This window comes from Phyllobates terribilis, unplaced genomic scaffold (genome assembly GCF_046119375.1).
Source record: "Phyllobates terribilis strain yellow unplaced genomic scaffold, ASM4611937v1 Scaffold_12__6_contigs__length_324123572, whole genome shotgun sequence".
NCBI classification, from domain to species: Eukaryota; Metazoa; Chordata; class Amphibia; order Anura; family Dendrobatidae; genus Phyllobates; species Phyllobates terribilis.
The window spans coordinates 262,118,682-262,142,609 of record NW_027362772.1 but is presented as its reverse complement, the minus strand read 5'-3'; the positions used below and the strand labels follow the sequence as shown (position 1 = coordinate 262,142,609).

The 23,928-nt window shown below is 42.2% G+C and overlaps 1 protein-coding gene across 6 annotated transcripts in view; it reads right to left on the bottom strand.

Moving 5' to 3' along the window:
- RERE (arginine-glutamic acid dipeptide repeats) overlaps positions 1 to 23,928 on the bottom strand; it is a 281,545-nt gene that overhangs the window by 50,047 nt on the left and 207,570 nt on the right. For 5 of the 6 annotated variants that reach the window (XM_073656935.1, XM_073656936.1, XM_073656934.1 and 2 more), the window contains one exon: positions 18,297 to 18,401. In XM_073656935.1, the coding sequence (XP_073513036.1) occupies positions 18,297 to 18,401 (105 nt within the window). Of the gene's footprint in view, positions 1 to 6,408; positions 6,668 to 18,296; positions 18,402 to 23,928 lie in introns of those variants that run through there. The other variant, XM_073656939.1, reaches the window with a different exon arrangement.

The following is a 23,928-nucleotide window of genomic DNA, read 5'->3' as shown; positions in this document are numbered from 1 at the left end:
CCACATAGTTATAAAACATAGATATATAAACTATCACAACTTTAGTGCGCATAGGTTAAGGCTAGATTCACCCAACTATATAGCAGCCACATTTTATGGTTTGTGTTACGGGTGCAATTCCCAGCGCAACCACCGGTCTTCTGACCTGGCTGGTAGTTCATGTCCAGACTGTAAAATACCGCCACTATAAGGTTGTGCGACTCTAGCCTCTGAGACACAGTGTAACGTCCAATATAAATCTCAGCAGTACGGTGACTTGGCCTGGCTGGATTTAGATGACCAAAGATTGATACTTCCCCCCCCAAAAAAAAGGGTACATAAACCACCAATTCCAGTGCCATAAATGTGACTATACAGGCCAACTCATGATAAGTACAGATACAATGCTGCATATATAAACCTTTACTTGTCCAGAACACCCACAATGCAAATACCTATTTGGGATATTTTCTATTGGAAATGACAAATGCAATAAAAAAAAACCTGCTGAAAATATTAAAGAAGGTGTTGCACCCCAATTACATAAAAAATACTCTATTAAAAAAAAAAATAGGGTCCAGAAATAAAAGCTCCAAAAAAAATAAATAAAAAAATTCTACTAGAAAAAGCAAAAGAAAATAATTGGCTCCAGAATTGGCGTTAAGAGTCAAATGACCACAGCCCCAATGGCATCATTGCTTCAGCTGCCTATATGCATGTCGGAATATTTACCAATAATACATTTTGGTATAATAGAATAAATCCTATTTTTCACATGTTCATGACAATTCCCACAATGCTATCGCAGCGTACAGCGACCGGTTTGGAGGAGGTTATTTTTTTCCCACATTCCAGACAATGCCCGTACGCCCAGGGCCCCATTTTGTGATGGCGATAATATCAGGGTACGCATATCACTACTGGTATCATTGCTATTTGCTCACTGAGCCGCCTGGACTGTAGATAGAGACAGCACCACATGATAATAATGGCGGTCACACCGTGAGACTCCAGCTCTCGGCAGGAGACCGTAACATAACTGTGTATCACGCCACCGAGACCCGAGTGTCATCTAATGTCAGTGTGAAGGCTTTCATGTAACCGTCACATGTAACTGCATCAAACAGCAGCCAGCGCCATTCCTGGTGTTGTGATCCGGGGGCCGAGGCTTATTCCCTGTGAGGAAGGTGTTAATTCTCGGCTCCTGGACTACATAATTTCTACAGGGAGAGAAAGAAAAAAATAGCAGAAAGACACAAAAGAAACTGATCTATCAAAGCTGTCTCCATGGCAACAACTTAATATTTCGGCCCTCTTCAGCTGCGGCGAATTACATAAAATGACAAGATCTTCCCTTTGAAAAAATGCCGGTTGCTATGGAAACGCTGTGCTCACTGAGGTAAACACGGCCGGACAGAGAGGCGCTGGGGAAGTGAAATGGCAGGAGGAGGTGTAGCGGTGGCACAGACCCTCGTAGTACACAGATACGGTAATGATCTAACCCAGCAGCCCCCCCGACGCCACAGAAATAATGGCCGCTACACAGAACCTCAGCACCGACTGCTCCCTGCACAGAAAGATCCACACGTGCATTCCCCACTCTCCGAGGGGCGATGACTTCCCCAGCAGGAAATTTACATTTTCCTCTGTATTTTGGTCACGAAAATACAGCACTGACATGACCGATGCATATGCATGGGATTTCTTTCATTCCGAGGCCATGTTTTACTATACCGAGAGCAGGGGCTGCTAGATGTGGGGGAACATGTACTTGTAACCCGAACTGTACGATGTAGCAGAGCTAAGTTGGACCCAATTTGTCATTTGCAAAAAAAAAAAACTGGTGATCCACCTAAGTCATAAGACAGGTATCCATCTCTTACACCAAAGTGATACTTGTACGCTTGGTTTAGCCGTGAATGCTATAATTAGGGAAAAGGGGCTAAGTGGCCGTATACCATGGGCGCCACATGCTTCACTCAATAACACACATTACATTAGGGCAGTTGGGCTTTCCCCACATACGTTAGTCAGGATGTATTGCCGGCCTTAGATATGGAGATACCTGAAGGAGGTCATCTGTGCAAAATGAACTCCGTTATCAGCAATCCTTCTTTGTAGGGGTGAATAAAATATAATGAGGCGACTGCTGTGGTCAATCCTAAGAGACAATACGGTATATTAGACAATGTGGGACGACCATGTTTGCAAAAAAAAATGACCTAGGACAGCTGCCAAACAACTAAGCAATATCTATACATCCATCTTCCTTGAGACCATATTTTAGGGTGCGAAAGGCCCAGCCCAGAAATCGTCCTCTTCCTAAATTAAGACCAAGCCAAAAAAGTCTGTCAGTCAACATGTCAAAAAATTTGCTGCTGAAGTCCACCTATTTGTTCTCACGTAGTGTAAATGCACTTTTTTTTATGCTGCGTTTTACAAGCAAAATAGATATGATTGTATGAGCACTCCTGCCCACCATGTGTTTCAAGACACTATTGAACTGTAATTTTTTTGCGTTTTTTTTCCTTAAGCTTTTGTGGACAGCTTGAAAAAAGATGCATGTAAAACACTTAAATTACATCTTTAGGCTATGTTCACACATCATGTTTTTTTTGCTGAAGATTCTTACTGCCTTTTACAGTACCAGCAAAGTCTATGAGAAACCAGAATTCTCTGTTCACACATCCTGGTTTTTTTTGTTCAGTATTTTGTGCCTTGGTTGGGTTTTTGGAAAATAGAGCAGGTCACTTCTTTGGGCGTTTTTCACCTATAGGAAGTAATGGGTGGTGAAAAAAACGCTGAAAAAAATTCATCAAAAAAGCACCATAATTGCAAGAAAAATCTGCAGCAAACCTCCCTTGAGAGATCAGGTTTTGCTGCAGATTTGTGATACAAAAAAAAACCCTTAATGTGTGAACATAACCTTAAGTGCATAATTCCCAGCATTTCTGCACTAAAAAAAAAAATGCATTACAAAAATGTTGCATCAAATCTGCACCAAAAACGCATCAAATAAGAGAAAATAAAAAATAGGCAGCAAGAATGCAACAATCAGGGCAGATGGCTTTTGGGTGAGGAAAAAAAAAAAAACGGTGGAAAAAAATGCAAAAAAATATAAACGTGATTTTAGAGGTTTAGTTTCACTTTAACATTTACGGTAATACTTTAATTTCTACTTAAGTTTTTTTCTTTTTGTTTAGTTACTAAAAATGGAAAAATCATACTGGCTAATTGAGTCCAACAGAAAGGATTCACTAACTACATAAATTTACTTTGGGAACATTTGGTTACAATATAAATTCTTCTCTTCTTACAGATCCGCGCCAATTTAGTCCTGAGCAGACGTCCATGTTATTTAGTATAGACTCTACATTAACATTTAAAAGGTCATAACAATTAGAAGGTATATTCCCCGACAAATAATCTGGAATGTAAAAGGAGGAAAAGTAGTTTAGCTATAGTTGGCCTGCCTATTAACTAAATAAAAAAAATATATATATATTTTTTAGGTGTAAAACCTCCCCAATAAACTATAGAATAATCAGTAATATAAAACCCCAAGAATGAATATAAAGTAAATAACTAGAATTTTCTCCAAGACCAATATAGTTGTCCAAGTTCATTACCAAGTAATACTGATGTGGGCAGCACAGTGGCTCAGTGGTTAGCACTGCAGCTTTGCAGTCCTGGGATCAAATCCCACCAAGGACAACATCTGCAAGGAGTTTGTATCTTCTCCCCGTGTTTGTGTGGGTTTCCTCCGGGTTCTCCTGTTTCCTCCCACACTCCAAAGACAAACTGATAGGGAATTTAGATTGTGAGCCCCAATGGGGACAGTGATAATGTCTGTAAAGCGCTGTGGAATTAATGGCGCTATATAAGTGAGTAAAATAATCAAAAAGAAATCTATGCGTTCAATTCTGCAATCGGTTTCACTCTGGCATTTCACTACCATGAGGGAGGGAAAAATCAACGAACGGCATGGCAAATGGAAACCAGGCCTGTTACCACCAGTTCTGACGCACCATTCCAGAAGCTGGACATGAATTGACGGAGCTATGATTTTTGATCCTCGTTAAGTTTTTAGTGCTGAACGAAATGTTGTACAACCTCCAGTATAAATATGGGACCATGATTTGTCAAATGTCACAACCCTGACCGTAGACAAATTTCTACATTTTATGGCCAAAATTGAAAATGAACCCTTATACAACATTCCTCAAGTCAAGAGGCGGCAGAATGTGCTGTCTAATTGCACTGACAAACTACACGTTCCATTATTCCTTTCTTTTCCCTATGCTGAACTAGCCAAGATCACCTAGGCTCAGAGTTGAGGGGAGGAAGGGGGCTGCCTAAATTTATGAACATCATACCTGTCCCTTACAGCAATTTGGTGACATGTCACAAATGAGAGGGGGACCATCCTAGGATACTTGGAGTTGTGTCATCAAGTTTCCAAATTAGAAATGGAACTGAGGGGCTCCTAAGGCCACGTGGCAGGGTCCAGGAATTCTAAATAAAAGCAGTTTTAAAGAAGTAGCAGGTTAGTGTAATGATTGGTTATATCATCACCAGCTCTTAATTTTTGGCAGCTGGATAACCTCTTAAAAGAATGAAGAGTTCCAAAAATGTTGGGCTTCTTTTGAACAACAGAAAAGAAAATAACGAAACAAAATGCCTATTAACTTTTTCCAGTAAAAGTTATGTCCTAGACAAAAAGTCTGTAGATTTTGCAGTTTTAAAGAATTAGAAACTTAAAATTAGAGACATAAAGTGGTACAGAATGGCCCCATGGATTTCTATGGGTGCCATAACACTGATGTTTGCATTCACCCCATCACTGGACCAGCACATGGAGGTAATATATATAAGGTCTGTATCTCTATATTGCTCCAAATCGCTGCACAGGAATTGTGCAGATTACTGCATACGTTTATAATAACTGTTCACTGCTAAACGAATATATGCTCTCCAAAAATGTATACATTACAGATATAAAGATTAATAAAAAGCATTATGATTACAACACCGCAATACATAAGACAGAACACTGGTAAAAAGTTTATCATTAAGTTATAGTCTAGGCTCTACAGAAATGTTCCCGTACAAGGAAGAGATTTATATAAAATACACATTCTTCCTTTATCGGGGGAGGAAGGGTGTCTATATCTTACAATATAGCAGGAGATTAGCAATAATTTAATCTTATTTCTATATTCATTGAAAAGTACAAATACTAATTCATAGAAAAGCAAGACAATTCCATAAATAAAAGGAAAGAGAACACCAAAGAAAAGGGAAAAAATCTGATAAAACGGATTTGTCCGTCATAAATGGTTATATACATTCCTATACCAATGCAAAATTAAAAAGTGTGACCAGGAGGAGGGAAAAAAAAAAGAGGGGGGGGGGGAGCGGAGCGGAATACCCCCCTTAAAAGTGACAGCTAATGCCAAACTTCTGGGAGTCATTTCCACTGACGTCAATGACTGCTCATCTCTCTTGGGTCCCAGCAAAGTTCTGTTAACAGCCAAATTTCATTTCCATTATTCTGTCCACCTTCATGCACTGGTTTACAATAACGTATTTATTAAAGGAGAACATTTTAGCCACCAGTTGTAAAATTTATGAATGGTTTTGTTTATGCTTTTGTTATTATTATTTTTTTAAATATTTAGCAGAAATTTTATTTAATAAAAAAAAAAACAGTAAAAAAAAGCAATATGTAAACTAAAGTTTTATTTATTATCAATTGTTATAACATAGTAAAATGTTGTAAAACACACACCAGGATAAGGACATGGACACAGTAGTTATAATGACAGCGCACGAGAAGCTGTGATTAAACAGCGGGATATTGCAGATTAGGTGGATTATTTGCTTTTTAACTTGCAGCCCATTATCATAATAATTCCCATCATTAGCCCGGGGAACGTAGACTTCTCAATCAAGACAAAAGTTCCACCCACAGCTGTAGGCAGCCAATGACTCTCCAACTCCAACCCTCTCGAAAACATTATCTAAACAGTCACTGCAGGCCCAAAACATTACACCAAAGGAGCCACATCGCCAGCCGTGCAGCCTCTATAGCATCTCCTGGCCCTACAGCGACTGGCGGAAGACTAAAGACTTCTCGTCAAGAAACCGAGACCACTAAAATGCATTTACGAAGTCAGGGCTGGAAGCAGTTAACGCAGCTCTGCAGGAACAGAAAGAGAACCAGGGATGGAGGCGGAAAAAAAATGAAGAGAACATACGGCACGGAGCGTACCTGACATGGATGTGCTGCTCACAGGTAAACAAGCAGAACGGCTGCAGCGACATGCAATATTAATAAAACAGGGACAGCAAACAGTCCATGGTAAACAGTGCACAAGCCTGGTGAAGAAGCAGCAGTGCGGGAGGCCAGGGATGTCATGTTCCTACCTGCAGGGGCTGAACAGGTCATCCATCACTAGCACAGATGCTGCTGGCTCTGCCTGGATCCCTCAGCCTGCAGTTCCTGCTCTAAACTCTACCCTTTTTCTTACTCTAACTACTCAAAATGGTGGCACATGCAGTCAGAGACCTCAGAGAGCTTTCACTGAGCTTGTGCTATGACCTCAGCCTCCACGCACAGCGCTGCAAACTTCCCCCCTCAGACTAAAGGCACTGAGCATGTGCTGTGACCCCCTCCTGCTTGTTTCTGGTCCACTCCCCCCCTCCAGCCCCCCCTAACTCCTTTCTGTCTTAGCCACAGACCTTCCTACAACGCAATCAATCTCAACCCTGCTGTTTCGTAAATAAAGCAGAGCACACAGCCTCTGCTAGCACTTCTCCCTGGCATACTAAGCCTGTGTGCAAAGAAAAGGCAGGGGCCCCAGCCAGGGCTTGTGTGAGGAGCGCTGCCTCCGGCTCCTGCTGCTGCACAGACAGCTAAGCACCGCTCCAACCAGATGGCAGCAGCACCAGTACCAGTGGAGAAGCAGCGATCGCATCATGTGCTACATGCCAAATCGCAGCGCAACTCGCCAAGGAGAAGAAAGCAAGAAATCACAGCGGAAAATCAAATTTACCTTATTATTCTCTAGCAGGATTGTACAATATTCAGGAAATTATCCTTCCTGTACTTCTATTGTGAGAAATGGCATACCCCAACTAGTGTTTTAGGGCACACTAATGGCTGAAATACAGTGACATTACTGAAACTAGGTTTAACACATTTTTAAACTGTGTAAGTAGTAACAGTAGTGTACTATCCCATATATATATATTTTTTTTTTATAAAAGATGTACAGAAGTATACCCGACATATAACACGCTTTTAGCGTGTATGTTGGCAGCTTTTCCAGCATACGTGCTCGAAGCACAACACAGCCATGATGGGAACAGGTCCAAGAGCCATATCATTTGGTCATACATTAGATATCCTTTTATTTATTTAAATTGGTTCAATGTAATCGAACAAATCTGAAAGTGGCACAGTGGTCAAAAGAGGATGGGAACCTCTAGAGGCAATGCATTCTGCTTTATTACTATGATAGGTTTAAAGGGAATGAGTCAATAGAAAAGGATTACTGTTTAATAGGCTTCTGTGTTACGTGTAATTTTAATAATACATTTTTATTTCTATAGTGTTTACATATTCCGCAGCACTTTACATTAGTTAAAAAACAAACAAACATTGCTTTTCTTTCAAATCATGATCTTTATTAAAAGACAATTAATAATATTGCGTTTATTTTTTTAAGACTCGTAGTTGGTCTTTTCAGGAGGCGTTTTCAGCAGACTCATTATCGGGGCAGGATTACAGTGACTGATAACACCTCTATACACAGAAGATAACACAGGATCCACCAATCATAATAGCGGACACTGCTCTCTCTCAGTTCACAACGACCTTTGCACACAATCATTAAATGCTTCATTGTGGCTAATGTGCATGTGTTCTCTGAAACATTAGAACTTTAGTCTAAAAAAGCCCACACACACACAGATTTTATTTGATACAGAATTTTAGTCCAACAAGCTTCTCAATCTATAATCTACTCCCAATATACAAGTCTAGTGTAAGACTCAAATATGATGTGAAAGGTGCTCTGCCCCTCACATCAAGGGCGCCAGGCAAAAACTATACATTGCTTAGAATGCAAAACTGGAAACAGGAATACAGCAAATGTATCTATGTAGTTTTAGGCCAAAATACAAGTAAAACTTTGCTGAACATGATATGATGAGATATGGGCGGCACGGTGGCGCAGTGGTTAGCACTATATGGTGGCTCAGTGGTTAGCACTGTAGCCTTGCAGCGCTGGGGTCCTGGGTTCAAATCCCACCAAGGACAACATCACCAAGGAGTTTGTATGTAATCCCCGTGTTTGCGTGGGTTTCCTCCGGGTTCTCCGGTTTCCTCCCATACTCCAAAGACATACTGATAGGGAATGTAGATTGTGAGCCCCGATGGGGACAGCGATGATAATGTATGTAAAGCGCTGCGGAATATGTAAGTGCTATATAAAAATAAAAAAATTCTCGACAACGGACTGGCATATACATGCTATGGTATTATTTGGGTGACCACTGACAGCAGCATTGAAGATATACTGAAAGCTGCATCTGATTGTCACCTGTGACAATTCTGACACTTTTGTTCCAATTCTAAAATTAGGACATTCCCAGGAATAATTAGAATTGCTCCCTCTAGCTGCTGGAGCAAGTAATAACATGCAATCTCCAGCTCATTACCCTGTAGCATACAGAATTCTCTTTTTAGAGAATAGTGATTGACCAGTTGACCCCAGAATAAAATCTGTTGATTAGTCAATTTAGAGGGTAGCTAAACTCATTATAAAATAAGTCGTTATGGCGGCTCCATGCATTGTTTACATCCAATCACCACCAGATCTAATTACTGGTGATCTTTGGGGGTGCCAGCTGTCAGGACCTCCACCGATAATAATGACCTGGGCTACAGATTGGTCATTAATATGTTAGTGCATTGCAACCCTTTAAGAAAAACGTCTTTATCTCAAAATATAAATACAGATCCCTAGTCTCAGCAGCTCTACTTCCAGCTTAGGGTGACACAGGAGAGCTTTCTGTGCCGTCATATCATCCATGCTGTATGTAAAGGGGGCTGGCTGACTGGCTCATTATAATAGTCAAGTCAGCCCCCTTCACACGCATCACAGACCAAATGTTGATACAGGAAGCTCTCTTCTGTGTTAGGGTATGTGCACACTATCCATACTGTCAGCGCTATGAGCGCAGCATGCCTCATGCTGTGTCCAATGCGCTGCACGCAGATGAATCCGCATGTGTTCATTGAACCATGCGGATTCACCGCATCCTATACATTGCACTGATCTAATTCCTCTTGCGGAGACCAGTGACTCCGCAAGAGAAATTGACATGCAGAGGTCTGGAAAGTCGCACCACATGTCTGCAAGTGATCTGCAGGTGCACGGAGAAGAATAGTGGGCATGGGATTTCTTGAAATCCCATCCACATTGCTTGTAATATGGAACACTGCGGTTTGCACACAGCGCAAGTGCGCTGTCTCCAATCCGCAGCATTTCCTGACCGTGTGCACATACCCTTAAACACAAGCTGGAAGTAAACCCGTGGCCAAAAGCTTTGAGACTGACAAAAATTTTAGTTTTTACAGATTGCAGCTTCAGTTTTCAAAGTGGCAATTTACATTAACTCTAGACTGTTATGAAGAATGATCAGATGAACTGCAAAAAAAATTGCAATGTTATTCCTTGATATGAAAATTAACTTAATCACAAAAAAACATTCTGAATTTCAGCCTTGCCACAAAATGACCTGCTTACATCATTTCCGTCATCTTCTCATTAGGGCATGAGAAAGTGTTACTGAGGACTAGGCAGCTAATATCCCTTTGTCATGCTTATTAAATTATAAGAACAGACTGCTTTAAAAGGGGGCTGGTGCTTGAAGTCATGGTATTCTTTTATTAACCATGATTACCTCTACTGAAACATGAGTAGCCATCATTGCTTTCCATCAAAAGGACTTTACAGGCAAGGACATTGCTGGATGTAAGACTTCCCTTGAATCAACTATTTATTGTATCAAGAATTTCAAGGTGAGAGGTTCAATCCCTGTGAAGAAGGCTCCAGGGTGCTCAAGAAAGTTTAACAAGTGCCAGGATCATCTCTTATGCTGCGTGCCCACGAAGCATTTTCCAAGCGTTTATGCTGCGGAATTTACGCAGGGGAAACGCTTGGTAATCCATCCCCCATGGTGCCCAATGACAAGCCGCAATGTCAATGCCCATGCTGCGGATTTTTCCGCAGCATTTATGCTGCGCTCAAAAATCCGCAGCATGTCCATTAATTTTGCGAACACGCAGCGTAATCGCCGCCATTGACTTGCATTGGACCGCGTGACATCCGCATCACTGCATCTGCACAAGCGGATATCACGCGGTTCAATGTGCGGATGGTACCCAGGCCTGGAGGAGAAGAGACTCATCCAGACCTGGGTACCATAGAAACTGTAAAAAAAAAGAATTTAAAATAAAAAATAAAGATTATACTCACCTTCCGATGTCCTCCCGCTGTTTTCTCCCCTCCGTCTGGTCTGCTGTATGGGTCGCCGTGTTGTGAAGGACCTGCCATGACATCATTGAGACATCGGAAGGCAAGTATAATCTTTATTTTTTACCATTCTTATTCTTTTTTTTAACTAACTTGGTAACACTACTATAAATCCATGCCGGTTGAACAAGTTGTCAAGCACTTTTCCAAGTGATGCTAAAATCGCTTGGAAAAGCTCTTGATAACCCGCATGGAGAAATGCATGTGAAGAACGCTTGACAAACGCTTCTACCTGGCGGGAAAAACGCATGTAAAAACTGCATGCGTTTTTCCTGCCAGGGAGAAGCGGAAAAAATCTGCAGCATTTCTGAATTGTGGGCACAGTCTAAGGGTGCGTGCCCACGATGCGTTTTTCAAGCGTTTTTTTTGCTGCGGAATTTGCGCAGCGTAAACGCTTGTAAAACGCTTGGTAATCCGTCCCCCATGGTCCCCAATGACATTCCACAAGTTCAATGCCCATGCTGCGTAATTTTCTGAAGCGTTTTTGATGTGCGGAAAAATCCGCAGCATGTCCATTATTTGTGCGTTTACGCATGTGGAATTGCCTTCTTCAATTCATTAGAAAAAAACCAGGCAATTACGCCATGTCCAAAACGCTTCAAAAATGTGTGTAAAATACCGCATGCGTTTTTCCAGGCAAGGACATGCGGAAATATTCACTCACAATTTTTCCTAAAAATTCTGCTATTAATAAAGAATGGGATCTAAACATCATTTAAGAGCAACTTCTCCCAACGATCCAGGAGCAATTTGGTGATGAACAATGCCATTTCCAGCATGATGGAGACCATGTCACAAAGCAAAAGTGATAACTAAGTGGCTCTGTGAACAAAACTCCCCAGATTTCAATCCCAGTGAGAACCTGTCAATTCTCAAAAAGCAGGTGGACAAACAAAAACACAGAATTTGTGATAATCACTACTTGGAGTTTAGGCAAGAATGGGCTGTCGTTAGCCAGGATTTGGCCCAAAACCTGATATTCAGCTGCCAGGGCGAAGGACAGAAGTCTTTAGAAATGAGAGACAACACTGTAAATATTGAGTCTTTGTATAAATTTGTTGCATTGGCATCAAATGTTTAGAGCATGTTCACACAGGGATTTTTTGCAATGGTCCCCCCCCCCCCCCCCCCCCCGACTGAAAATCACAATGTTTTGCTGTGCACATTACGGACGTTTTAATGCAATTTTTAATGGATTCAATTGAAGGGGAAAAGAACGCAGAAAGAACGCTGAAATTGCCATGCTGAGGTTTTAAGAAAGGTAAAAGAAAAAACTGCATTGTGAGAATTAGATTTTAGAAATTTCATTTATGTCGCTGCTACTGAAAAAAAGCAGCAAAAGCGCTGTATCAGAACAAACCCTTCTAATTATACTTCAGTAATCATAGAAACATCTGACTAAAAGAACTAAGCAGCAAACTTTATGAAGAACAAAATATGTGTCTCAAATATTTTGGCCACGACTGTAGAGCTGATGGGACATGGTAAATTTCGAGAGAGGGGAGAGAGCGCGCGGGGGGAGAGAGCGCGCGGGGGGAGAGAGCGCGCGGGGGGAGAGAGCGCGCGGGGGGGAGAGAGCGCGCGGGGGGAGAGAGAGCGCGGGGGGAGAGAGAGCGCGGGGGGAGAGAGAGCGCGGGGGGAGAGAGAGCGCGGGGGGAGAGAGAGCGCGGGGGGAGAGAGAGCGCGGGGGGAGAGAGAGCGCGGGGGGAGAGAGAGCGCGGGGGGAGAGAGAGCGCGGGGGGAGAGAGAGCGCGGGGGAGAGAGAGCGCGGGGGAGAGCGAGCGCGGGGGAGAGCGAGCGCGGGGGAGAGCGAGCGCGGGGGAGAGCGAGCGCGGGGGAGAGAGAGCGCGGGGGAGAGAGAGAGCGGGGGAGAGAGCGAGAGAGCGGGGGAGAGAGAGAGAGAGAGCGGGGGAGAGAGAGAGAGAGAGCGGGGGAGAGAGAGAGAGAGAGCGGGGGAGAGAGAGCGAGAGAGCGGGGGAGAGAGAGCGAGAGAGCGGGGGAGAGAGAGCGAGAGAGCGGGGGAGAGAGAGCGAGAGAGCGGGGGAGAGAGAGCGGGGGAGAGAGAGCGGGGGAGAGAGAGCGAGAGGGGGGGGGAGAGCGAGAGGGGGGGAGAGGGAGAGCGAGAGGGGGGGAGAGCGAGAGAGGGGGGAGAGCGAGAGAGGGGGGAGAGCGAGAGAGGGGGGGAGAGAGAGGGGGGAGAGGGGGGGGAGAGGGAGGGAGAGGGGGGGGGAGAGGGAGAGAGAGGGGGGGGGGAGAGAGAGGGAGAGATAGGGAGAGAGAGAAAGGGAGAGAGAAGGGGAGGGAGAGAGAGAGAGGGGGGGAGGGGGAAGGGGAGAGAGAGATAAATATACTAATACACACACACACACACACACACACACACACATATATTTTTAAACAGATCTGAAAAAGTCTTGTTATTATGGATACATGCAGATTAATGTGTATACGTAAAAAAACTAGGCCAAATTCATTTTTTCCCCCAAATTATGTATGTTTACTACTCAAAGACAGACCATGTTTAAGAAAAATATATAGAAGAATATCCCCAAAAATGAACCATAACAAAGTATTGCTTCTTCTTAAAAGTCCAAAAAAGAAAACACAGACTATGTGCGCACGATTTCATGTGCGTTTCCGCATCGCCTTGGCAGGAAAAACGAATGCATTTATGACGCTTTTTTTTATGTGTTTTAGTACAGCAATGAATGCTTTTTGGAGCTAAATAACGTTATTTGCTTAAACCCTTGGATTACCTTCAGAACTGGGGTGAGTATATTGGTTAATTTAAATGATTAAAGAATATGTCTGTTGTATTTCAAATAAAGTGTTTACTCCGTGTCTGTGTGTTTAACTCTTTATTTTACTTTAATTAGGTTTGGTCATGAAAAGGTATGATAGACACCTTGTCATACCCAAACAAAAGAGCTGGGTGTCAGCTAATCCCATTCACCCAACCTTCATTAGCATTTCTATTCACGTAATTTATGCGGCTGCTGTTAGCTGCTATTTTTAGCCTGGGAAGGTGCCATTTGCAAATATGGTCCCTGGCTATAATTAACAGCTCACAGCTAGTTCGTTAGCAGCTATGTCCCCCCGATCAGCACTCAGCAGCGCTTTGGACACCGCATACTTTTGTTGCGTCCAAAACGCGAGTTTCTAATGCCGCACTTTTGTCTGTACAGGTGAATCCACCGCATATAATGACACTTCAATTGGTCAAAATCTGCAGTGGAGACCGGCGTGTCCGCTACGTGACGTGACCAATCAGCTGATCGCTGACTTCACCGCAGGTCATGGCAGCTCAGTACACTGCTGGGAGCGAGCGCGCTCCCGCAGTGTACCACTGGCCACATTGGATTGCCGTTGGGACCAGGAGGACACTGGGGGCCACCGGACAGGTGAGTATAAGGTTTTTATTTTCTTTTTACTTTATGACCGCGGGCTGGGCAGAGCAGACTACTGCTGCTCCCAGCCACGCGGCTCTCACAGTCATCAGCGGGAGCTGCGGTCTGATGAGAGGAGCAGTAGTCCTCCTCTCCCGACCCGGGTTCCACCCGCACCGCGTTTCCGGCACGAATTCGCGCCTATTGGCTTTAATTGAAAAGCAGCAAATTCGCAAGTATACATATTATACCTGCAGGTTTGCTGCTGTTCAATGCAAGTCAATGGGCGCGAATTCTCTGCGGAAACACCCGAACAACGGTCCTGCTGCGGTTTTTACTGCAATGGTAATCTGGAGCTGAAATTTCCACATGATGTGCACAGCACATCCGGATTACCATTGCTATACCTGGCAGACCTATTAACAAGTGTTTTCGCAGCATTTCTGAAACGGAAAAAAAGCTGTTGAAATGCAGTAAAAATGCTTCGTGTGCACATAGCCTTAGCGTTGTAACCCTAGTGGAGCCCATAGACACGTACAAAGTTGAAAGAATAACTGATTACAACCATAAAGACCGATCATCAGTCGATTCTGTGAAACGTTTGCTTCAACCGACAAACATTCATAAAATGTCACAATACTTGCAGGGTCATTTTGGATTTTCATAGATGGAATCTGTAAACAATGTGCAAAAATGGAGTAATATCACCTATTACTACCAGGGCTGTGGAGTCGGTAAACCAAATCTTAGACTCAGACTCCTAAATTTCCCAGACTCAGACTCCCTCATACATGATTCATGTTTAAGTGATAAATTTACGGTAGGACACATTTTTATCAGCTAAAAGTCTAGACCCTTAGATCAGGAATAGGACAGACATTTATAGGACATTTCATAACTTTCCCAAATTCTTATGAAAAAATATTCCCCACAAACTGCATTGAACTACTGTACCCAATTTATTATATATTTTAGGAGTCGGTCCATTTTATACCGACTCCATCAAAATGGGCACGGACTCCACAGCCCTGAATTTACTACAAATAAACTTCCTTTCAGTTGGCTCAGAGCTAGTGATTGGTGGTGTGACATTTCTGCTATCCTATGGCAAATGATGTCTACTACATTTGGATACATTTATAAAATCTAAATACTAAAACAATTATATATTGCACTGACAGATATCAGTACAATGGATTTGATGCAGAAGACTGCCTTCTTAAACATAGGTGATCATCAAGTGAACCCCGAAAACGGAAACGTTACAGAACCCTACTTTCTAATGACAATGAGCATCAACTCCTAAACCAAGAGCGCTAAAGAAGCAGCAAAACTAGTTTGAAGCATAGTTCATCTTTTAAATAGAGCAAAAAAAAAAAGTACTAAAAGAAAAAATTAAGAAATAAAATAATTAAGCATTACCCATTAATTCATTACGCAGACCCTATAAAAGATTAATGTGTCCATTCAAATATAAACATGCTGGCGTATTTCCCTTTGATACTGAAGACTTAAAAAAAAATCTAACAAAGGAGTGACGGAGCCTTTTTCAGGTTAGAAATGGCCAGGTTTTGCTGTAAATTTATCACGCTGCTCCCTGAGTATTCTACTTTCTTTCTTTTTCTTTTTAATCCGCCATACGGTTCAAAAGATGTGGACGTTTTTATGGCCCTTATTAGAGGGCATGGCTCACAGGATCCTCTTGGGCGTGTCTTTACACAATTCTAAAATATTTCCCTGTGAATCACGCCCCCTTGGTAGAAACAATAAAAATTAGCACTAAATAAAAAGGCCCATATCTCTCGAATCGTATGGTTGATAAAAGTGGAATATTTGGGAACAGAGGGAATAAAATAGGAGCAAAAACCTGTTAACTTTTGACCTGAGCCAAATTCATATTATAAATCTCTACAATGACACACTAAGCCAGGGCAAAGAGCTGACACTTTCTTTAGCAGGCATTTTATAGCCAAGGAAAATTCTTGCAAAAAGACCCGACCAGTCAGCTTTCATGATGGCATGTACTATGATAGTACACAATTCCGGTATATATACAGGTGAATCTGTGTTTTATTTATGCCATGAACACTTCACATCACAAGCTTTTTGCCATTTTCTTCCTAAAACACAAATCCATATTCAGCCCATGCACAAGATTCTTACTCAGAAGAGAATATTTGTCTTACATTTTCCTTATCACTTGTTCTCACCGCCGACACATTTGCAGCATCAGAACCTTAAAGGGGTTGTCCCACAAACAAGATATATTTTAATCAATAGATCTTGGAATAATCATTTTTCAAAATTCAATGTTTTGTTTTTTTTGTAAATGTGGTGGGTTTGAACTCTAGGAGATTGAGGTAATATAATGCAATGGTGATACTGCTATGGTTAAATGGTATAATATAATCTATGTAAACCGATGATATACAGCCACATAGCCTATGGATAGCACGTGATTTATCACATTTTGCACTGTATACTGTGTATACCAATTGCATGTCCCTATATTTAATATATTAATCCAGCACCTGCCACTATGAGCACCTTAGGTGTTGTTTTTATTGGGGAGGTGTACTGCGTGGCTGGTTTGGACTCTAAGTGATTGAGGTAATATAATGCAATGGTGATACTGCTATGGTTATATGGTATAATACAATTTATGCAAACCAATGATATGTAGCTACACAGCCTATTGATAGCACGTGATTTACCATATTGGGTACTGGTATTGTGTATACCCTTTGCATGTTCCTATATTTAATATATTAGTCCAGTACCTGCCACTATGAGCACCTTAGGTGTTGTTTTTATTTATTTGTCTGATGCACTTTATTCTACTTGTCTGTAATCATGATATTAAATTTTTCACTCATTGATGACCCAGTATCGTTCATTTTCTTGACCTTCGGGTCACCCTCCTTCTTGATAGTGTATAGAGCGGTTGGTCTATAGAATAGTCCCTATAGTAGCATAAAATAATATGGTCTCTTTTCATATGACTTTGCTACGTTTTTCTCAAAGTTCTCTTCTATGTGCCCCTGCTGTGTACAGTGTAATGGCTGTGTCTGACCTTGTAGAGTTGCTCCAGTTCATGGTCGCACATAACACAGCCCCTGGCCGATGGGGAAGGAGCATAAGTTACTTATGATAAGTGAGAATACAGATGAAACAGCAAGGACTCACAGCTGTTGCTTTCTGCCCGAGATACACAGTGCATAACAGGAGCACATTTAGAAGATTATTTCAGCAAAGAAAACTTTTTTAATACATCCAATTGTAGAACTTATTATTTCAAGATCTATTGATTAAAATATAAATTTGTTCGTGAGACCCCTTTAAGTTCCCACTTAGCTGTCCTAATAGAAAATATGTCCCTTTAAAATTAAATCTGAGCAATACCAAAATTCTCATCATTTGCACATTTTATACATTTGTCAATGGATGCCAATGAGGAAACCGTCAAGGATTTGTAAGATCAGCGCAAGCACCAATTCAGATTCACACACGGCCCCATCAACTACAAGGATAAAGGGGTGGGCTCATCATAGAAAAACCCTTTCAAAATGTGGCCTGCGGGGAGATCAGCTGATCCACGTATCCAATTCCTGGCTTCCACATATCCAGTTCCTGGCACCCACGTCTGACAAACAGCTTTCCCTGGTGGAAGCAGTGACCAGCCAAATATTTCCCCGGCAGCAGGAAATGAGGCATTACATGGCGGTCATCAGTAGAAAGGCGGTCCGTGTAAAACAAAGACAGTATAGAATAACCATTTTAATCAATGTGAACCAGGGTTAGCTAAGTAACAAGTCCTTCACAAATCAAACTGCTAAATGCTACAGAAAAATGAATATCTGATATATCTCCCATATGCTGCATGCAAGCTTCAATGACTATAGCTACACAATTCGCTTATATGGCCACCATCATAGATGCCAGAAATTGCTAAGAATATTCTCAGAGAAAGCTTCAGGCTGTCACGTCACCAATGAGAGAGGAGCCCTTATCAACAGGTAATAATCAAGGTAAAAACCACTGGACCTGACTGTCAATGGCAGAATTGAAGGGTCAGTATACCACTTGGATAGAAATAGGAGGTAATGTCATAGTCTTGTAGGCGTCCAGCATTTGGAAGGACTAAATTCTTCAACAGCAAAGTTGATATCCAATTGTGATCAACAGCCAAACCAACAAAAAAAGGTCTCAATGACATTTCAGTGCTGCTCAGCTCTGTAACCAAATAGACAGAACCTGCCTCCTTCTTCAGCACTTGTCACACATTCAACATAATATGAAGAATACCTGAGAAGGGAGAACTTACCTGGTCTCTGGATTGTACCCCAGGATGTAGAAGAAGGAGTCTATCCTGGCTTTAAATTCCCGAGCAGCAAATATGTCTGAGAAATGGGAGATGTTGCATTTGCCCCTGTGAAAATATAAGAAATTATTAACAAAGCTAATGTTAAATTCTACTTTTAGGAGTTTTCACAGCTGAACATAATTTTCTGCACTATGACTGTAGATTGCAGAATCTTGGCAGTGTGAAATGTGCAAACTGTCAGGATTCTTCACTGTTGCCTGCTCGAGCGGTCGGCACATCACCCCAAGTATGTTATTTGCATGCTGGTTGCCATATGACGACTAGCCTCTCATTTCCTGTTTGCAATAGAACATTGAGAAACAAAAAAAAAATTGCTAAACTGCACTTGATCATCAGTATACAAATCACATACATGTGACGACCGCCTGAACAGGCAGCAGAGAACGATCCTGACAGTGTGCACATTCCACGCTGTCAGGACTAAGCTATCTGCATTCACAGAGAGTGAGCGCAGAAATGTACGTTCAGCCTGGAGTGTCCAAGTAAAATCAATGCGCAGTGTTATGCTGATCGCTAGGCTGGAGGTAAAGTGATCCTATTTTATCAGTTATTCTCTGAAGCGCTCACTAAAAGGGATTGTACTGACAGGTCTGGTTTGCAATACAAATTCTTTTTGTGGATTTTTAAATTTTTATATAACTATTCACATAAAGAATCTTCAATACATGAAACATTAAGAGTTTTCACACTGTCACTGGAGCAGTGACAATAAGCTGCTGGCTCCTGTTCTCGGCAGCTCACTTGTCAGCTTTACTTCACTTACAGACACAGGATTATAGTCGGGGTGGGAGTTTCAGCATGGACTGAAAAACGGGACATCTAGCATCCTATACTTTCCACAGTGCACATTTTCTTGCCACTTATTCAAAATGGGCCTGTAAGCAATCTAGGGGCCACAAGGGGCAGCAATCTGACCCCGTTCAAGGATTATTGTAGAAAAGGTTTGCTGGCTGTAACTACAGAGACACAAATCTGCATAGGAGCTGTACACACAAAACTGTAGGACAGATTTAATAAAATTCCAGCTATGTCACTGGTATCTCGGAACTGACTTCATTTGCAGTCAAGGTACGTTCACATGGGACATATTTGCTGCGAAACATCGACAGCAAATCAGTAGTGGCATAATCCACATTAAATTGTGCATACATCACTGTTTGCAGAAGGGCTGCAGAATGACCATAGACTTTTTGCATCGCTAAAGGTGAATATCCACAGCATAAATGAATCGTCCTCAGATTTTCTCTGCAATGAGATTCTGGCACTGCAATTCGTTGCATATCTGAATGTAACCTAAAGATCCCCATACACATTAGACTAGAGTCGGCTGAACACGAAACTGGCCGATAATCTAACGTATGTGCGTCCTCCAGACTCTCCCCCAAAAAATGATGTTAGGAGAGAGAAGGATCCAGGAAACTGGATTTCCAACGGCCGATCATTTTGTTGTCCATCAGATACACCGCCACAGGAGGAGTCTGGCCCCCGCAGTTCTCTCGGAGAAGACGAGTGAATGGGCGAGTCCCAATAGAATTTCGTGGGTTACGGACACTTCTACAGGCCTGTACTTTCCCCACCTGATCTTCCCATGATGTGCCAAATGCTGTGATCTTCAGTTTTACTACGCAGATCTTTCAGTGACTTTTGTATTATGACAGAGCACCGCTGATTATCACGGCAGCTAGCTATGTGTATGGACTACACCAGTGTATATCATGCATTTATGCAAAGAAAAAAACAGAGGCGCTCCTATGTGTGAATCGGCCCAGGTACTCGAGCCCAATACTGAAAAGGCTGACCTGGCATCGGTGTGCAATCTCAGGCACAACTCTGATGTTAGCAGACTGCAGCCCTCGTCATCGGCCCCCAGCTGGGGGTGAAGATACAGATCCAAAATAAAAAAACAATGGTTTTATTTAAAAAAATGCGCTTCGCTCTAGAAAAGTGTTGTATTAATAAAAGCACTGTTTTTTAATAATTCATTGGAGTGACAGCGCCATTGGATCGTCTTTTAATTTTTTTTTTTATTATTATTTTGGATCATGCATTTATGGGAAGAAGACTACTACTAATCCCAAGATCAGAATCCCATGTAAACGAAGCAGGAGTGTAAAACCAGCGCTCCACTCATTCTACTGGTTTAGAGGGAGCATGGGACCCCATTTTTGTAATTTGACCCAGAAGGTTGCATTTAAAAATGGATGGTGGAACAACCCCTTTAAAGCGGTTCCGCCACCAGATTTCACAATACAAGCTGCATACATTACGAAACGGATCTTTTAAATCTGATGAGCCATGTGTACTTACTATGAAAATACACATCAGAAAGGATTGTATAATCCTTCGTGAAAGTGTAAACTTATCTCCATTGCTCATTGTCCCGCCTTCCCGTGGGAATCTCACACTGCTCAGTACAAATGGCAGCTGTCAGTCAGGCATGTTGAGGTCTGAAGCAAGTACACCTGCCTCATCAGGTCTAAGATATATTTATTTATCCATGCAATTTGCATTGTGAAACCTGATGACAGATTTGTTTTTATAGCCTTTAAAGTTCTTAACATTTCTGTGTTTGTTGTGAAAAACTGTGGACTTGCAGAAATGTGGGAAATTTGACTTCTTTTTCACAAGGTGAAGAGTTGGGTTCATGGCAACAAGACTCCAGTGTTGGACATTGGAAGATAAATCAATTATTCTTACAGAGGTCACACTTGTCTGGGTTTGCAATGCAAAGACAAAGGATAGCAATTACTCCTCAACAATGCTACTGAAATATTGACAACTGCACAGGACAGAACCAAAGTTTCCGCCTCTCTCAATGCATCATTGAGAGAAGAGGAAGAAAAAGTGGTTGGCACGCGATCACAAGTATACGTACGTGGCAATATGACGACCGCTGGACCTGTGAGACACAGCAGAATGTCGATTCTTGTTGTGTATTTTTAGAAGGTGGAAAAAAATGGGAAGATTTTAATTTTTTTTTATTATTTTTTTTAAGGGGACTTGAACCTGCAATCATTTGATTGCTTGGTCCATCTACTGCAATGCCACAGTATTATACTTATAGAAAAGAGCATGGAAACCCTAAACACAGTACATTAAACCCAGTTAATTCTTTATTAAGTATATCATAACAATTACAAAATTATCCATAAAAAACAGGTGCTGCTATTCAAAATGCAAAAACAGGGACAAATCATACACTATACCAGCGAAGTAGGCAAAATATAAACCAATGCATAGTAAGACCTAGTTTGAAAGTATATTACTCAATGGTTGTTTGTAATATGCTACACTTAGTCTGTATGAGCACTTACATGTAATGCCGCTGGTTTGTGCAGTTCACGCCACCCCAGCGCGCGTTTCGCCCTTTCTTCATCAGGGGAAGTGCATAAGAGAGGGAAAAAAGGGTTAGTTTAAATAGTGTCAGTTATCCAATCTAGGTGCGTGGCATCAGCTGGATAAAGTTTGGCTGTAGATGACGGCACATGTGCTGCTGAAGTAATCCCCTACATCATGCGGTGCTTTGGTCAGCTTCGGAAGCACTACATGGTGTAGGTGATGGTGCAAGCACCATCAACAGCCAATGTTATCCAGCTGACTCTATGCACCTGGTTGGATAGAAGACACTACTTAAACGAACCCTTCCCTCTCTTATACACACCCCCTGATGAAGAAGGGGTGAAACGCGCGTTGGGGAGGCAGGGACTGAACACAACCAGCGGCATTAGATTTAAGTGCTCATACAGACTATGTGCATATGTATAACCAAGTGCAGCATATTACAAACCAAACCACTGTGTTATTTACTTTCAAACTAGGTTTTACGATGCACTGGTTTATATTTTGCCTACTTCGCCGGTACAGTGTATGGTTTGTCGCTGCTTTTTGAATAGGAGCACCTGCTTTTACATGGATAATTTTTTAATTGTTATAATAATAAAGAATTATTGGGTTTAACATACTCTGAGGTATTCATACCCTTTTCTATAAGTATAATTGTGTATTTTGAGTTGAGACCCTTGTTACTTTGTGTGACTATATGAGATATACATTCAGTGGTTAATACCACAGTATTGTACCATACAGAGTAAAAAGGATGTACCTTGTGGAGCTCACAGAAGCTTTACAGAAGTACCAAAATGGCAGTCATGGTAGTCTTCAGCAGACCACCTGCTGAAGTCGTACCCCATTGATATCCACAAACACCTTGCATGGAGTGGGGTGGGGTAGGAGAGCCGGTGCACACTTGTCAAAAAATCAAACACGGCAACTAAATGGCTAACCGCACGGATGGAGATTAGCTGTTAAGAGACCAATGCCGATGTACCACAGCAAACATCCACCACTTGTAGAATAGGCTCAGCTTCTGGGCCTCCTCCAAACAAGCAGCTGACCCCAGCGCTGACATATATTTATGTTCTTTTGAGCAAAGGGGTTAAAGCCATAAATTTGGTGCCAAGTACAAGCCACTGAGTGCAGCTTTACCTCTTCTGCTCTATAACCAGTGCATGATATTAACAGGGCGGCGCGTTCTCAGGAAGCAAATCATCTGAAGCCTGAGAAGTATTTCCGCCAGCTAAGTGAAGCTGGCTTCTGTACATTAGCCTGCGCTGCTGGATTTGCAGCATTTGTGTAGGGGCCTGCTGTAAGTGAAAGGAGAAGATTATCCACTCTCTGATATCCAAGCTCCCAACGCCCCCAGCACAAGTTGGAGCTAATTTGCCTTGAAATCAGCAGCTCTGGTTATGTGGCTCTGAACAAAGCAAATGTCTCCAGATGGTTTTTATTTAAGCGCCATCTGAGCGTTATTATCAAGCAGATTACTTGGTTTCACGTTCCGCCGGCATCCATACCGCAGACCGCCAAGTGCAAGGCTCCGCCAGGAAAAGAATTTCAGCTTCACCTCTTTTCACTCCAGTTTGATATTGACCAGGTCTCTTTCATAAACTCTCCACATCCCTGTAAGCCCAATGAACGCGGCTTAATGTACGAGCTATTACCTATACGAAGCGAGGAGCGCTACATTTGCAGGTGGAATTAAGGTAAAGTTAATGACAAGCCAGAGCCTCTTCTGAACTAGGTTTTGGGACATACAACCACCGACATGTCAGTACACAGGTGGGCACTTTTGTTTTCTAAAGAGACATTTGGTCATTAGGGCTTAAAAAGAGCTTTGAACCTACCCGAGATTAGTTGATGACTCCTCTAGTATTTTAGGTACAGATGAACAATGCAGCTCACTTTTCAGCACATACACATAGAAGCAAGATATCCTGTTCACAGCTTTATCAGTGCAACAGTCATGGGTCTGGTGCAAGCGCAGTGAATGCATGTGCTATAAGCGAGGTGTGCCGCTCCAGGTCCATCTGTGCATCGTCTGGTGGACACATCTGGAGTAAGTTGAAGGCTCTTTTACCCCCAAACCTGGTTCTGACATGTTTGGAACACTAGACCCCAGTTGAATATGGACATCTTGGTAGTTTACAGTCCCAAAACCTAATGAAATGTTCTCTCCATGGACAGACATAGCCTAACTCAGCCTTTACTGTCACCTATGGAGCACAGGGACACT